At 41.3% G+C, this 17,198-nt stretch overlaps 1 protein-coding gene and 1 pseudogene across 3 annotated transcripts in view; one reads left to right on the top strand and one right to left on the bottom strand.

Moving 5' to 3' along the window:
• Nucleotides 1-409: 409 nt before the first annotated feature.
• Nucleotides 410-4,205, bottom strand: LOC145713776 (suppressor of cytokine signaling 6-like; annotated as a pseudogene).
• Nucleotides 4,206-4,658: 453 nt separating this feature from the next.
• Nucleotides 4,659-17,198, top strand: part of OGT (O-linked N-acetylglucosamine (GlcNAc) transferase) — a 37,041-nt gene continuing 24,501 nt past the window's right edge. Inside the window, exons 1-4 of one of the 3 annotated variants that reach the window (XM_081792636.1) lie at nt 4,659-4,927; nt 7,780-7,930; nt 8,785-9,028; nt 15,205-15,273. In XM_081792636.1, coding sequence (XP_081648762.1) covers nt 4,891-4,927; nt 7,780-7,930; nt 8,785-9,028; nt 15,205-15,273 — 501 coding nt within the window. In that variant the 5' untranslated portion in view covers nt 4,659-4,890. Of the gene's footprint in view, nt 4,928-7,749; nt 7,931-8,784; nt 9,029-15,204; nt 15,274-17,198 lie in introns of those variants that run through there. The other 2 variants (XM_081792635.1, XM_081792637.1) reach the window with 2 other exon arrangements.

Raw genomic sequence — 17,198 nt, 5'->3', positions numbered from 1 at the left:
TAATGTTTATTTATTTCTGAGACAGAGAGAGACAGAGCACGAGTGGGGGAGGGGCAGAGAGAGGGGGAGACACAGAATCAGAAGCAGGCTCCAGGCTCTGAGCTGTCAGCACAGAGCCGGACACGGGGCTCAAACTCACAAGCTGTGAGATCATGACCTGAGCCGAAGTCACCCAACTGACTGAGCCACCCAGGCGTCCCCAAGACTTTTCTTTTTAAAGAACCCAAAATAAATACATGATAACTTGCTGACACTTCTCCGCCCCTAAACAAATTGATTACTCTTTGCACTGAGAACTGTAACAGTTGTAGCAGCAAAAGTTTTTAATAGCAATGAAAGTTTGCAAACTATATTTCAATCTTTTTCTTGAACTCAAAAAGTGCAAGATGCAGGGTTCTGCTAATGTTCATTAATGCTGTTCCTGTCCATAATCCTTCATTTTGTTGGCAAAGGCGGTTTTTGAATTAAGTCTATTTTGGTATACAGAAACATAACAAAATGAGGCAGGTATTGCAAAGAACGCACCTGCATGAATCACAACACCCAACTGGTCAGTTTGAAAAGGGTAAATGGCAGATTCAGGCAATGGAGGCTGTGAATAACGAAAAGCTCTATTTTCAGAGTCCCTGGTTGAATATTTATTTAGATCAGGAATTGTCCATCCACATCTGGTTGTTCACAAAAGCGAAACCGACTGTTTGAGTGCTCAATTCTAGTGTGATATGTTTCACCATGGGAGTGAAAGCTTGAGCTTAAAAGATAAGTCATCAGAACTATCCAGAACAAGAAAAGCACCATCTGGCACATTTACTAGATTCCCTTCTGCCTCCCAGCATGTGACCAGTTCCCAGGACCATCTTTAGTTCACAAGTTTTTTCAGCACCTCTGTCATTCTTGTCACAACCATAAGACCACTACTTTCCATTGACTCATAAACTCTTGCAACCCCAGGAGCAGAGTCAGGACCAACACTGAAATGATAGCACATACTGTTAGACACAAGGACATCTGTGCCAGTGAGTCCACTAAAGTTGCTTTGGATTTGATTATTCCACATTGGAGGTAGTAATGGTGAGCGTGGAGGGACATCGTCATGACTTACTCTTGGGCTCTGCAATGTGATGCCTATAGTGTCAGCAAGCCATTCACAGACTGATCCACAAAGATCTCTGGGGCAATGACTCTAGGCCCTGGTCTACCTGACTTCCATTTTCAGAGAAAGAGTTCCCTCCCACTTGAGAAGGAACTGCAGAAACTTCCATGGGAGAAGAACTGATCAGACAATAGCTGGATGATCCTTCCAAAGAACACATCCCTTCACCTACAGGCACAGAACACCGAATGCAGTACTGAGGTGTAGGTCCAGTAAGTACAGACACGTATTCATTGAGGTGACGATGCAAATCTTCCTTCTGAGATTCTGAACTCTTTGGTGAATTCTTCTTTTGTTCTTGGCACGCAGTTCCTTAGGTTGTGAAAATCTTTTCAAAGATCATTCCATGCTGGATGAACCAAAGCTTTGACTCTTGCCTCCTGCATTTTGAAACACCTCTCTTCAGAGTTTGTGGGTCAAGAGGCCACTGGTGAGACTGTAGTGATAGGTTGCCATCAAGAGAAGCAGACTTTATTGGTCTTTGAATCTTTTTTTTTTTTATGTTTATTTTGAGAGGGAGTGTGTCTGAGTGAGAAAGGGAGAAGGATAGAGACAGAGGATCCAAAGCAGGCTCTGTGCTGACAGCAGAGAGCCGGGTGCGGGGCTTGAACCCACGAGCGGTGAGATCATGACCTGAGCCGAAGCCGGACACTTAAACGACTGAGCCACCCTGACGCCCCTGAGCGCGCACACCTTTAAAGAGTATCAGTGCTGAGGAGAGGAAAAGGTATCCTCAATTGGCAGAGCTCCTAGAGTGTGTGCTCCCCAAGCCTTCCTGCTTTTGTTCTGCAGAAAGCAGCCTTTTAAATGTACCCATTAAGATTTCACTCTTTGATCTTTTTCCCCAACTTTTTCATCTCGACCGTTGATAATCACAACTGTTCACATCTCCATCTTAGCGGCTACCAAATAAGGCATCGTGTTTTCCAAACTCCCTGGCTACTGATGGTTCTTGTACTACCGTGAAGTCCGTTTTCTCGTGGACTTTTATTCAGGTTCAAATATTTCTGGAAGGGTTTAAGACGGATTTTCTTCGTGGTGGCTAGTTTGCGGACCCCGAGGGATCCATCTCTCTCTCTGGAATGTTATCCCCGAACATCTGGAGAGCCCGCGGGTCGACATCCGTGTGTTTCTGCAGCCTCGTTGAACCTCTGGAGCCATTTTTCCGGCGGCAGCGGCGCGGCGGGAGGCGGCGGCCGCGGACAGAGCGTGACTCTCGCTCCCTCGCCCGGAGCTGGCGCGAGCGCGGAGAAAGGGGTGCTCTTTGGAGCCGCTACATTTGTGGTCGTTTGCTACACGGTAACAAAAACCTAATGCGCCACTAGCGATGTTAGTGGGAAAACAAAGTTTTGCATTGGGGTGGAAGAAGCAGCTGGTTTATTTCAGATGATTCTGAATTTAGAATTGCAGCACATAAAAGGGAGAAAAAAAAATCCACAGAAATCTGTGTGAAAGAGAATACACAAAAGCACCCTCTTCACTGCCCACGTCAGGCCTTCTTGGTCACCCTCCTCCAGCCTGAAGTGTCTATTCCCTCCCCCAGATATTTATAGACCTGAATGTAATTTATCACCTAAATAATACTCTTCTGTTTTATGCTCTAGTGGCTTTTTAGTGTCTAACTAACTGGGCTTCAAGTTCCTTGGGGGCAAGATCTGGTCTTGTTGATTTTTGTGTTCCCCGCGGTGCCTGGCACAGAGACTTTAGTAAATTTACTGGACTGGCCAAAGACGGCATGTTTATCTATTGAGTAAATCCTTCAAACTAAACCTTCCAGGTGCTATGCCTGGAAGGTACCTGGAGGGGGTTCTTGAGAGTTCAGCTGGTTTTTTCCCTATGGAACCACTGTGAGCCCCACCATCCAGCTTTCCACAGCAACGAAATGTATCATAACATTCTCTGACTCTTCTCTCAGGGTAAGGAAACTCAGATCACAAGTATGGATAGGCCAAATAACCTACCTGACAGGGAACAAGACCTGGCATTGAACGACAAAAAGAATTTTACTTAATCAGCTAGCACCCACTGATCAGTAAGGCCTAAATATCTGCCAGTGGCATCTGAGAAGTCTGTTCTAAAAGTTGAAAAGCTGAGTTTATTCACCACAGGTGGGGCACTCGTAATGAGAGGCGGGGAGAAAAGGCTTTCCAGGTTAAATCAATTTGAGAGAAGAAAGTGGTACCCAATTTTCAGCGAGAGTTTGTGAACTTTGTCTTTTTCATTGCATGTGACTCTTAATTATTGGATGTGATGGAAGAAATTCTCATATGAATTTTCTCTGTGCTCATATGCATAATTAACAGTTTGTGAGCTGTCTTGAAGAAACTGAGGCAGAACTGGAGGGCTTAGTTTTTTTTTTTTATTTTAATGTAGTCAAATGACTAGGTAGTAGAAAGGTTTAAAAGAAATTTACTGACCTGTTTTCTTAGATCAAGGGTAACTTTGAAATAAAAGGCTCTGAGAGATCCACCTTGTTGCCTCCACGAGTTTATAATAATTTCTTGCTGATGTGGCAAGGTACCTTAAATCCTTTGTGCAAGGAGATACAGATTAATACCTATGTTACAAAATATCTGAATAGACTTGAAACTACAGGGGGGATCATAAGAGGTGATTTGTCCAAGGAAGTGGAGGCAGTTCAGACTCAATGTAGATGTGTGGTTTTAGGTAGATGGCAAGTGAATTCATCTGTCATTGTTGAGCTGCCTTGAGCTAAATGGAACCATCGATTGTTAGGATTTGCAAAGCTGTATGATGGAAATGAAGTCACAAGTCCGAAGGGAGTGAAGGATTTTGACGAATATGAATCATCTTTAACATTTTTATGGTTGCCTTTGGAATGCAAAGGCATTTGAAGCATTTGCCTCAATACCGTGGGCAGAACTACGCTGAACACCAAAACGATTTTGAAATTTCCGGCTATATGGCTAACATCTGAGATGTTTGGGTTCCTTTGGCCCTGTGAAAGTTATCAGTGTTTTTCATCGAAGTGCTTAAATCAGTGGCTGGAGTCAGAATTAAGACTTGTTCAAATCATAACCTTCTCCGCCATCGTTTCGAACAACAGTTCAGTCTGTGAAATATAAACATTCAAATTCATTTGCTCAGGTTGATCCATCAACCTTGTAACTATCGATTTTTACACGAATACAGTTGACGAGATTTTTTTAGACGCCTCTGGCATTTACCTTAAAATCTACTCTCTTGGGTAGGTAATAGACTGTATAACTCCGGCAAAAATATTTTCGTTTTATAGACGGGTTTCTTTTTAAGCCTCCGCTTCGCTATTGAAAAACTTGGCCGCTCCTGCCCCAGACGGTGCCCTAACCACGAGTAAGGTTGACAGCGTTGCTCGCATGCGCTCTCGCCACAATCGTGTTTGTCGCAATGGGCCCGGGCGGAAGGTTACACAAGAGCTAGCGACATTGATTATAGTCATTTTGTCGGTTGCGCTGGTTACCGCGCTACCTCCGCGCTGGTACTTGATTGTAACAGAAAGTAGTTCCGGCCCGTGTTGTTTCAGCCGAGGAGCCGTCGCCGCCATTTCAAGACCGTGAGAGGTAGATGGCCAACCAGAGTTCTAAGGTTCGAAGCCTGTAACTGCTGCCGCCGCTTAAGCCTGCCAAAATACTGGTGCGTCTGCTGCCCTCTTACTTACTACCTCCAGAAACATTCTTGCCAGTAGTGGCGGCAGTAGGTCAACTACCCCCTTCTCGTTCTCCTTCAAGAAGCTCCAGATGGCGTCTTCCGTGGGCAACGTGGCCGACAGCACAGGTACCGGTGTCCGTTCTACCTTGGCAGAAGCCCCTTTGGGGTCTCGCGCCGTCGTCTACCTCTCGTCACTCCCTTCCTTTCCCCTAGCCATCCTCATCACATCGGCGGCATTGCTGAGCTTTTCGTCGTCTACCGGCATCTGTTCGGGTTTTCCGCTGTTCGCGCCTCAAACATTTCCTCTTGTTCGCTTTTTGCTTCCATTTTTTGCTTTTTTAATCCCATCAATTTTCTAGCTTCCTACTCTCTCGGGACGCTTCTACCACACGTGCGCGCTTAGAATGCCTCGGAATGGACTGCGTTGGAATCCCTGCCCTTTCCCTCTCCTTCGCAGCCCATTTCCCCCCCAGTTCGGCCTACCGCCCCCCCTCCAGAACCGCCCCCCACCCCAGCCCTTTCCCCCTAGCCAGATTTGGTTCTTTTCTGTCAGTCTAGGGCGGGGGTGCCATTCCGATGTAGTCATAGCCTCACTTTGCATCACCCGAGGACGAGCAAAAGCTCCTTGGGTGTGCTGTAAGTAACCTCGGAAGAGGGGATACTGAGCGGCGCCCCGCTGGGCAGCGCCTTTTTGGTGTTCCTTCGGTCGAGCGGCCCCGGCCTCGATTGGAAATTTCCAGGGGTTCCTTTGGCCACCGCCCGATTCCACCCGCTGCCCCCAGCCTGGATCTCCCACCCCGTCTTCCCTCCCCTCCCGCGGGGAACCACACCCTTTCCTTCGCGAGGTTGCCAGCCCTGCGGGCCACTTCCTATCCTTGGGGATAAACCGGCCCGGCGCTGGTGCTTTGGCGTTGACTACCCTGCCCGCCGAATTCCTGCTTTGTGTTACTTTCTCCCCGTATTCTTCCGCCGCCTCCTCCTCTGGGTCTTCCATCCCCATTCTTTAGCTTGGTATCTCTTTATTCATAGGGTATGTTATTTTTTTTTAAGTTTTCATCCCTGCTTGAAGAGTTTGTAAAGCAACTGGAGTGTAGCTGCACAAGTGCAAGGCGGTTGCCCTTTTAGACCATTCAGTCGAGAGCATTCGGTACTAAAAATAAGAGAACCAAATTATAGGAGTGTCCTTCAGCTGCCTTTCCTTATTGAGGCTATTTGGGGCGGAAGGGGGGGAACTGGGCTGTGGTTCTAAGGTTTCCCACGAGGTTATTTTGTTTTTTTTCTCAGTTGAGATATGTCAAGGGTTTTATTATTTTTGGACATTCTGCAGCAAGTAGGCGAATCTTCAGTTGTATCTTATCCACGAGATTGTAGGTAGTGGGGTTAATAATTAGTGGGTGTTCCCCTTCCTTCCAGGGATTCTGAAAGATTTAAGATTCTGTAGTAGCTTGGCCTTTTCTGTGTGTGTTATTTTATTTGAGGAAGTTGTCATTTCAAGTGTTAATATTAGCAGATAAGGGGCTTTGAAAAGTTGATAAAGTGATGTGTTAAGGAGCTAGGAAGTTCTAGAGACTGGTCTAAAGTGTAATTGATTCTCTAGCTTCTGTTTTGGGTAGAACCTCACCCAGGTTTGGATGCAAGTCGCTGCTCTGGTGTAGTGGTCAGCTTTACATTCTGTCAGGAAATTTACTTTGCTTTCCTGAGTATACAGATAACTTGCCAGCTCTGATGGTTGGGGAGCTAGGCTAAAGTTTGAGCTTGTCCCTATGACCTTGGTAGAATTTAAGTAATTTGTACATCGTTTCCCATTCCAATCTCCTAATGAAAGTGCTATGGTCAAATTCCTAGTAATGTGTCATTGTTTAAGTGTTTACAATGGAGACTTAGGCAGTTTCTTGTTTTTCTTCCCTCTCTGGGCTTTAGCTGCACCCTTAGTCTTTATGTATCTGATTTAAGTCAGATGCAGCAAAATGCTTTTCATTTGTTATTCATTCTGTCACATTTTATCTAGTGGTTATATAGTTTAGCATTTCCCCATTCTTTTAAAAAACTGTTGCAGTTGTAGGCGACTGCTTGGTTTATGTAGGGTTGTTTGCAATGTCTTGATCCTTTAGTCGGTGTCAGAGCTCTTTGGAAAATGCTAGTCTTAAACAACAGTGTGGGTGGGATTTAGCTAATTTGGTCTCCATTGTCAATTTGGGGTAATAGAGGAGCGATATAATCGTGGGTCTTTATTTAAAATGTCTGATGACCCTTTTAAATATTTGGGCTCTTGAGAGACTAATTCATCTTGTTTATCAGCTGTTTTAAAAATAGCACCTTTACTTTCAGCGTTTTTCCCCCTCTTCTGGTTTCTAGTGTATCCCTTAATTGAATCAAGCAGTTAAGTTGTGAAATCTACAAAAACATCAATGTAATTTTAAGAGTTAAAAACACATCTGGTGTTGCTACTCAGGTTAAGGGAGTTACCAGTACTCCACCCCCCCACCTCCCGCAAATCCAACCTAAAGCATGGGACAGAGTATTCTGTTTCCAGTAGGTTATTCTGACGACATTAAATCTTTGTGACTTTGCAAATCACGTTTTGTGTTTTGTTTCTGTATGTTAACTAAGGTGTAAGGAATAATGTGTAGTGAATCTTTAGATGCTACCTCTGATTTATAATTTAAAAGTACAAAGTATATTTGTTCATAAAATGTAATCTTATTTGGAAGTAAATGTTTCTGTCTAGTCTGGGAAAGAAAAGTTAATGCTGAATTCTAAAAATACCACTTCTGCACCTGATGTTAACTTGGGGGTATAAGTAAAGTGCAGAACACTCTAGTGCTTTACATAGTTTCAAGCGTTTTCATCTTTGAGTTTAATATACCATATTTTTACATTTTTTTGTTTGCATTTCTAACTTTTTGTTTTCCCCCCTCCTTCCCTCAAATGTTTTGATGATTCTCCAGAACCAACGAAACGTATGCTTTCCTTCCAAGGGTTAGCTGAGTTGGCACATCGAGAATATCAGGCAGGAGATTTTGAGGCAGCTGAGAGACACTGCATGCAGCTCTGGAGACAAGAGCCAGACAATACTGGTGTGCTTTTATTACTTTCATCTATACACTTCCAGTGTCGAAGGCTGGACAGGTAGGAGATGGGGGGGTTACCTGCTGGTGATTGCTGCCTCTGGGTGTTGAGCCTAAAAAATGATACTTAAATATTTGAACTGAAAATTTTTCCAGTACTGGGTTTCAACTGAGCCACCAACGCACATCTGCTCTTTTGCCCACTTGTGACATGCCCAGCTGCCAGTTTTTCTCCCTTTTGTGGTGCTGGTTATATTATCAGCATGGCTAGGGACCTTTTCTGGCTTTTTTCCCCCCACCTACATCTGCTTTCTTAACTCTGTTCAGAAAATAAATTATTCTTAGTATGCATCTGAGCATCCAGTCTCACCTTTGTAAGATGTGTCAGCTTGAGGAATGGAAATGCTCAGAAATGAGGGTGTATATTGCTGTGTTAGGAGATGCATATGTGGTTGAAGTTGCAAATGCACAAGTCATTATGATATGCTACTTTTAGCTAATCAGCTGAATTAATCAAAAGGGAGGAATCTGTGTTCTTATCCTTTTAATAGATTGCCATTCTGGCTTATTTAGACATTTAAAGATGTGTGTCATTATATGTTAACAAATGGAAGATGAGATGAAAGTCCTGCACAGAGCATTTTCATTCTTAATCTTAGTGTTCATGGCTTCCTATGTGGCAGTTCGGTAATAAGACTTTGGTAAGAATTTTATCTCCTAAGAAAAAAGGATTCCGATTTGAAATTTGGAACTTTGATTTCCGAAATTTTTCTTACTATACACTAGTTAAAAGACAATGTATTGTTACATAATTAGCAATAATAGCACAGGATCTTCAGAAACTGAGTTGCTTATGGGCCATACCCTCTTGTGTAACATGCATACCCATGTGCCAATACTTTTCGCTTTTTCCAGATCTGCTCACTTTAGCACTCTGGCGATTAAACAGAACCCCCTTCTGGCAGAAGCCTATTCGAATTTGGGGAACGTGTACAAGGAAAGAGGGCAGTTGCAGGAAGCGATTGAGCATTACCGGCATGCATTGCGTCTCAAACCAGATTTCATCGATGGTTATATTAACCTGGCAGCTGCATTGGTAGCAGCAGGTGACATGGAAGGGGCAGTGCAAGCTTATGTCTCTGCTCTTCAGTACAATCCTGTGAGTAAAATTTTAATGGTATTATTTTCCCTTTACAGAAGCCCAGAAAGAAACATAGCCTGCTACTTCAGGCATTAAGTAGGCCTTTTCTTTTGCATGGAATAGAGCTTAGAAATGTTAGTTTACTTAAAATGGTGCAATTGCTTTGACCAGGTCTGCATTATGTTTTAAAAAATTCATTTTATCTAGCAAGTTACATTGAAATGTAAAAATTATCCTTCTTGAAAGGAACTCTACATCTATTTTTATAATGCCTGTAAAAGTACAGAACATTTGACATTGTTTCTTTGGGTTGTTTTGAATAAATTTGGATACATTCTGATAGGTATTTGTAACAGTTAATTGATTTTCAAGGAGTAGTGGATAAAGGGCCTTAATCTTTAATATAAAATAGTTAAGATGCCACTGTGCAGATCAGTGACATGGAAACTAGGTTGCAAAATTTCTTAGTGTCTTAATTCTTTTTCTTCTTTCAACATAATTTAAAGTGGTAGAATGGAGGTGGTAGTATCCAAAGCAGGTTTTTGATTAGTTCTTAAATTGTTTTGTCTAAACTGCAGAATCCAAAGCAGGTTTTTGATTAGTTCTTAAATTGTTTTGTTTAAACTGCAGATGTTTTCTGGAGAACAGGTGAGGCCCAGCTGGCAGATGTTACGTTCACACTGTATTAGGGTCTCTGAAAGAGTCATAAAAAAAAAGTAAGACTTGCCCTCAGAACTTTTAATGTAGTTGGGGAAAGAAGATAGATACAAACTTAAGAGGTAATGATAGAGGGAGTGTAGGAATCCGGAAAAAATCAAGAATGTGTAACCAAGCTAAGTAGTCAACGTTTAGTATTGCAGCAACTCTGGAAGTACTTAATAAGTAATTATGTTAGGTACCATTTGTTGAAGGGCTACTATGTCCTCAGACACTGTGCCAGTTGTTTCAGATGTTGATATTAATGTTTACAATGGTCCTTTGAGATAGATGGTATTATTGCAAATTTTACGAATTAAAAAAAATAGGGGTAATGTAACTTTCTTGGGATCACACAGCTAGTAATGGTGAAGTAAGGTATTAAAACCTGAGCCTAAATGTCATTCTTTTTCTCCTGGTAACATTTTTTTTAAAAACTCAAGTATAATTAACATACAATTATTTCAGCTGTAAAGTGTAATGATTCAACAGTTCTATACATTACTCAGTGCTCATCAGAGTAAGTACTTTTTTGTAATGCTTATTTATTTTGGAGACGGAGAGAGAGAGCGAGCAGGGGGGAGGCAGAGAGAGAGAAGGAGATACAGAATCCAAAGTAGGCTCCAGGCTCTGAGCTGTCAGCACAGAGTCCGATGCAGGGCTTGAACTCTGGAACTGCGAGATCATGACCTAAGTCGAAGTCGGACGCTTAACCGATTGAGCCACCCAGGCAGCGCCCCTAAGTTTTGTTTTGTTTTTTTAATGTTTGAGAGAGAGGGCATGCAAGTGGAAGCTGGGGAAGGGCCGGAGAGAGAGAGAGAGTCCCAAGCAGTCCTCCCACTAACAGTAGTCCCAAGAACCATGAGATCATGCGAGACCTGAGCTGAGATCAAGAGTTGGTCACCCAACTGACTGAGCCACCCAGGTGCCCCACAATAAGTATACGCTTAATCCCTTTCACCTATTTTCCTCCTCCTCTCTGGCAACCATCACTTTGTTCTCTATATTTAAGAGTCTGTTTTTTTTGTCTCTTTCTTGTTTGTTTCTTTTAATTGAGCTTGAGTATCTTGAAAGGAAACATAGAAGAGAGAAGAAATAAAAGATTACAAAGGGAATGATGTGCCCAACGGGCACACAGCCCTTAAATACCATTTGAAAACCATTGATCATGTTCTGCCGTCTCTTTATCCCTATTTTACAGGTTAGGAAACTGCAGCTTAATTTAGTAGCTTGTGCAAAGATCTGAAATCGCTTTTTATCAAGACATCTTTTAATGATTATTTTTCCAGTTAATTTTGAGTTTAACATTAGTTATGTATGTATGTTAATTGCTTTTTGTATGGATACAGGGAAGTCTTCCAGCTACCCTTCTTGGAGGTAGCCAATGAAATTAATTTCTTAAGTATCTTTTCAGAGATACTCAATGCACACATATGTAAATCTGAGTGGCTGTTTGTAATTTTTTCTTTAAAAAATACAAAGTACTTTTTATAAATTGCAGTACTCTTTAGTTACAAAAAATTATGGGGAAACCCCCATAATTGGCCCCTGTTCTTGCCAGGGCTCAGAGTTCACTTGTGCACCTAGATGTCACAGTAAGTTCTTTCCCTTTATTAATCAGGGTTGGTTCCACCCTTCTTTTGTTGATTGAGTATAAACTCACTTGTACCCTCTTACATAGCTGTGACCCCAAACATCTTGAACTCTGATTCCCCTTGGCTCAGGTTTCAAATTGTTTACATATGTAGCAGAGCAGTCTATTGCTGCTGACTATATACCAAATTGTAGGAGTATGATGAGAAGGGAAAACTACAGTGAGAGACAGAACCATGTTTTTTAGTATCTAACCTGTCCACATAAAGCTGGTTGTTGTGCCCTACCAAAGAAATAAAAAAGTCCTAGAATATAGAATACATCATGGGACTACTGCTTGAAGGCTTTGAACAGCTATTCATTCCCATCTGGTTCTGTGTTTCTACTTGTGGAAGGTGCTGCTTTATTTTTATTCCTTTACCAGTAAGAATGGAAAGAGGATTGTGCAAACTGCTTCTTTTCACCTAAATAGACTATAGCAATCATGCTTTACCTTATTTCAGGATATCTAATCTTAGCTAGATTTCAGCTTACTCTTAAATGCCTTTGTCAATTCAGTACTGACAGAGAATCTTGAGTCTGTTCCTAAGTTGTATCCTTGTTGGCAGTGCATTGTTGTCCTGAATCATAGATGTAGTTGGCATTCTATGAAAAATAGTTAAAATCAGGTTATTTTGGTTTTGCAGCAGTGAAAAGGTAAAATGTTACGATGGTATTCTTGGGAACCTGTTTTTGGCAGTGTTTATCTTTTTCAGTTAGTGATAGAAGTTATTCTGTGACTTGATTATAGAAATTTTAAGACCTAGAGCTGTTTCATATTTTGACATTTTGAATTGTCTTCTGTGATGTCGGTTTAATAAGTTAACTGAAATTTTAGTCCATTGTATTTGAAGGTCCTCTTGTAGCTGGTAATCTACATGATGGTTCACCAGAGTTCCAGCAGTCCCTTTTATGAATTACGTATAAAATTGTCCTTTGTAAAATGGCTATAACCTTGAGTTGCTCTAAGGAGTGTTGTTTCTGGGTTTGTTGGTTGTTGAAATGTTGCTTTGGCTTTGATTGTAGATGCAGAACACTGAGAGCTCCTGGCATCCTGACCATCACATGTTACTGTCACGTTGTTACTGTTATGAGCTTCACTTACTGCAGATAAACTGTAGAAAACCGTATCTTTCTATCTCTGCTTTTTATTGTGTTTGCTGTGCAAATGTCACATTTAAATATTTGAGTGCTTATTGTGTGTGCAGTGCTTTATTAGGAATTGGGGGTGATATGTGCTGGGGAGAAAAAGTTGAGGATTTTAACATGAGATAGAACCTGACCCATAAAGGGAAAAAGGGCGTAAGTTCCTTGGATGATTACTGTTAGAGAGTATTAATCAGAAGATTTTCTTGAGTGGGTGCTTATAACCTAAGCATTCTGTAGGAAGGTAAATAGCAAGTAGACTTCCTTGGCTGAAGTGGTGAGTCAAGTAGTAACAAGAAGTGAGTGTAGTAGAGGAGAGTCAATTTGAAGATTTAGAAGGAATAGAGAGGCTGAGGAGTTTAAATTTAATTTGAGAGGCGATTGAGAACTACTGTAGGTTTTTATCAACCTGATTTTACTTCGTGTGTATGTGTATATATAGATATTGTGGGTAGGGGTGGGGGCTGTAGGAGGAATGGCAGGAAATACTATTTTAGGAGGGGTAGTTATACAGGAAATTCTTACTCATTTTAAAGTAGTTTTAGGTTTTGAACTTTTGGGGGAATAATGGTACCCTTGAATTTCCTAGAAATCTGTTGTGTGTAAAGGTTTGGATTTCCAAATGGGAGAATTGGATTTCAGTATTCTACTGTATTTAATATGAAATATTTTAACCTTTTTCTAAAATTGCCTTGTTGATTATCTTATTATCTTGAAGATAGTCTATTTTTAACTGTGGGCATTGTGTTAACTTGATTTAGTATGCTGTAGTGGATCAAGATGATATCACTAAATATAAGTAGATACTGTCAGGACTTGGATGGCATCCATCCAAGAGTTTATACAAACTAGAGGGTAGGGGTGCCTGGGTGGCTCAGTTGGTTAAGTGTCCATCTTAGGCTCAGGTCCTGATCTCATTGTTCGAGAGTTCGAGCCCCGCATTAGGCTGAGCACTGACAGCACAGAGCCTGCTTCGAATCCTCTGTTTCCCTCTCTCTCTCTGCCCTTCCCCTTGCTTGCTCTCTTTCTCAAAAATAAACATTAAAAAAAACCCTAGAGGGTAAAAGTTGCCCAGTATCGTTGGCTAAAACGAATTGCTCATTCCGGTCACTGTTGGAGATTTATTGAAAGATTTTTGATTCTTATGGCAGAAAAGGCATAGGAATTGGTAAATGTCCAAAGATGTAGAACTACAATAATCAGATGTAGCAGTAGCTAGTATGAACAGATTGGATTGTTCAGTTAAGGTTGGCCAAAACAGAAGGGTAGCCTTAAAGTTTAGGAAAAAAGTTATACAAGTAGATAACAACGTTATAGAATTCATTACTTCTGAGAGTATAAATAGGGTTAAAAATGCTTAGACTCATTAGAGGAGGATAAATTTGTAATAAGATTGATACCTATGATTTTTTTCTTTTTTGAAGATTAGTATTAGCCTTTTGTACCTGAGGTCGTGGGAGACTGTCACTCTCTCCCAAAACGCCAGTCATTGCTTGATGGACTGGACACATCAGGTAGATCATGGAAATCATGGAACTGACCCAGTATGGTCAACCATAAAGGTGTTCCCTGGCAGCCTGTTCTTTGCTGGCTGACTTTTGGTTCACTTGATGGATGATAACATACATTCACAAAGGCTGTTTATCAGTAAAATTGATCACCGGATTCTGGAAACCATATACAGTTGTTCATAGAGTAATATATATGATGATACTTCGGCACAATTGGCAAAAATTCACTTACTGGGACTTAATTTAAGGCTCTTTTACCCATGCAACAGTTTGGAATGATAGGCTTACTCCCTGTTGCCATTGTCTGTGCTTGTTGACAGATAGATTTGAATAACAAAGGCAAACAAGGACAAAAATTTAAGCTCACAGTTCTGATGAGTCTTTTTACTGATGAAGGGACTGGTGAGTCAGATGACTAGCAACACAGTTGCGCTGCTAATAAAAAGCAGAGTCAACTGCTTTTCATTATTCACCCACTCAACTCTAATGGCACTTAATACTAATGAGTAATCTAGTGGCAGGTGCCAGGATTGAAGCTTTGGTTGGATGGTAATCCTTCTGTCTAATACTGAAATGAAGTCCAGGCTTCTAAATATGCCTGACAGCCTAAGGGTAGGTTTGCTGATAGCCAGTCACAGCTAAATACTTTTTTCCACCATGGAAAATTTTTGGCCCTTGATACTGGAGTGATTCATCATAACCTTTGAACAAAATAGTTGAACAAATATTTAATGCTTTTTTTTCCTTTCTTTTTAAGGTGACTGATATTTAGGGAGAGGAGAAGCTATAGTAAGGCCCATGGTCTTTTATCTTAAACTGGTGGGATCAAATGTATTTCAAAATTCAGGATTTTTAGGATTTTAGAAAGATGGTGATATCTGTATAAAACTCCCAGGTAGGTCTGGAGCAGCACCTTCTAGTAAGACACATTTATATTTCTGCAGCAAAAGGTGTGAATAGTCACACTAAGTGGGATCGGTAAATTTTGTATATAGCTTCGCGCCAGTTCTGGTTAGGTTTAATCAAATAAGTTTTTTGGGAACTTTTTGGAATTTGGAATTGAGAATGAGGGATTGTGGTTCTCTACTTTCATTTGTCAAACAGAGTCTTCAGTTTACAGAAGAAAATGGCAGGGAGTTAGATGCATGAAAGTAATTTCAAGGTATTTTTGATCGACAGTATAATTAATGAATATCTCTCGGTTTCTAGGATTTGTACTGTGTTCGCAGTGACCTGGGGAACCTGCTCAAAGCCCTGGGTCGCTTGGAAGAAGCCAAGGTAGGTGTTTGATAGAACACATTTAAACATCAGTGTTATGAAAACTTGTACTTTTTGCCAAGTCTTCAACTCTTCATTGAGCTATCTCCAAAAAACAGTCCTATGAAACTGAGGAAAACTGTCAGCATGAATCACCTCAGACTAGAGCAGGGCCAGGCTTTGGCATTTCTGTTCTAAATCTGGGGGTAAAGCAAGAACCTGAACATTTTGGAGCCTTTCTGCTGAGCTAGATCATCTTTATAACAATGGGTTCCGTCATGATCTTATGTGGGAATAAGTAACATTCCTTCAAATCTGAGGCTTGCCTGCTGATGACAAGCAGAGCGCCTGTGATTTGGCTCAAGACTCCTATATGATGCAGGTGCCATTGAAAATGCTGCTCTTCTAAGTCCTTTGTGGCTTGTAAGTGGAGAAGAATTTCATCCAAATGTTACCCTGTAATACTGGCATTTAAAATTCTTATTTAACCTTCCTCCCTTCATCTTCCTTACCCTTTTTACAGTGGAAGAAAGGCTGTTAAAATGATTGCAAATTAATAATTGGAACGTCCTGCCCCCTCTTGTCCCCACTCCCTCCCTAAGTTCCTTTTTCCTCTTTTCCAACCCTAGTTGTCTACCTTCTTTTCTTCCTTACTTCCTTCTTTTATTCCTCCCCACCCTACCTCCTTAAAAAAAAAGGCAGAAGGACAAAGCTGGTTTGTTTGGGAAATGGACTGATCGAAAGAAAACTTGCCAAAGTGGAAAGGTGGCTTTTAGCATTCTGTGTTTCCAAATAATGAATTTGAACATCAGGTTGGGTTATTAAAGCTTTTGGTATAATTGTAAATTAAATTTCCAAATGAAATTGTCTTGTTACAAGCCACCTTACGCAACCGCGCTGCAGGGGTGAGGAGTGGGGAGAAACCAGAATGCTTCTGAAACTCCCACCTGTTGCTCTGAGCCCCACGCGCATGCTAATGCGTGGAGTGTATGCGCAGCGTAGCTGTCTGTTTGACTGCTTCATCAGGGAGGGAGAAGGCTTTTCAGCACCATCTAATGTTAAAAAGCACTAGTTTTAAGTGCATAGCTCATAAATTCTGCTGACACTTTGGATTAACCTTTATGTAGGTTTCCAGCTAATGAATTGTAATGGATTTCAATCTTAGTTGATAAATCTAATTGGTAATTTATAGAACAAATATTGAATAAGCTCCTATTAATTGTCACCCCACCAAGCGGACAGCTAACATGAATTGCACTTCACTGCAGCTTTAGAGATCGGTTTAGGCTGAGACATTGCGCCTGCCTTAGGTTGCTGACTTCTTTATTTCAGAGCTCTGGAGACACCTAGTTTGAAAAATGTTTATTCTGTTTTTGTGAGACTTAGTGAACAAGAACATACTCTTGAGTGAAATGCAATGTATTTCTTTTGTAATCAGTGCATTTGAAAATTCAAGCCAGCATATTCCTAGTAGATGGAAGCAAAATTAAGTTGTCTTTGTAGAAAACGAAGAGCCTTTCTTCCAGCAAAAATCCCTGCTGTATGCAATAGCCCTGATTAACCCTCTCCCTTCTGCATGTTTCCCATGTTACAGACTTGAGACTGTCCTCATTCCCATATGTAATAGACATCCAAAGAATTTCAATTGCTTTGTTGAACTTTTACTAATGATCTTGTTTTTATTTTCTCTCTTGTTTTTGGTTTTTCACCATTGATATTGTATTTAGAAGGTTTCAGGTGGGTGAAACCTCCTATTCCATGCGTAAGGTGCCTCGCTGAAGGGAGCTCGAGGCCTGGATCTAGGGCAGACACACACCTCCTCCTCTTCCAGCAAGGAACGCACCGAAAAGTCACATGATGAGAAATATGGTAACGGGTTTGTAACTGCCACAGCAAAACAATTTGCCTCCATGCCTGAATCTTCTGTCTTGTGGCTTCAGAAACAG

This window comes from Panthera onca, chromosome X, assembly GCF_046562875.1.
Source record: "Panthera onca isolate mPanOnc1 chromosome X, mPanOnc1 haplotype 2, whole genome shotgun sequence".
NCBI lineage: Eukaryota > Metazoa > Chordata > Mammalia > Carnivora > Felidae > Panthera > Panthera onca.
The sequence above is the reverse complement of the archived record's forward strand: the minus strand, read 5'-3'. Positions and strand labels throughout refer to the sequence as shown.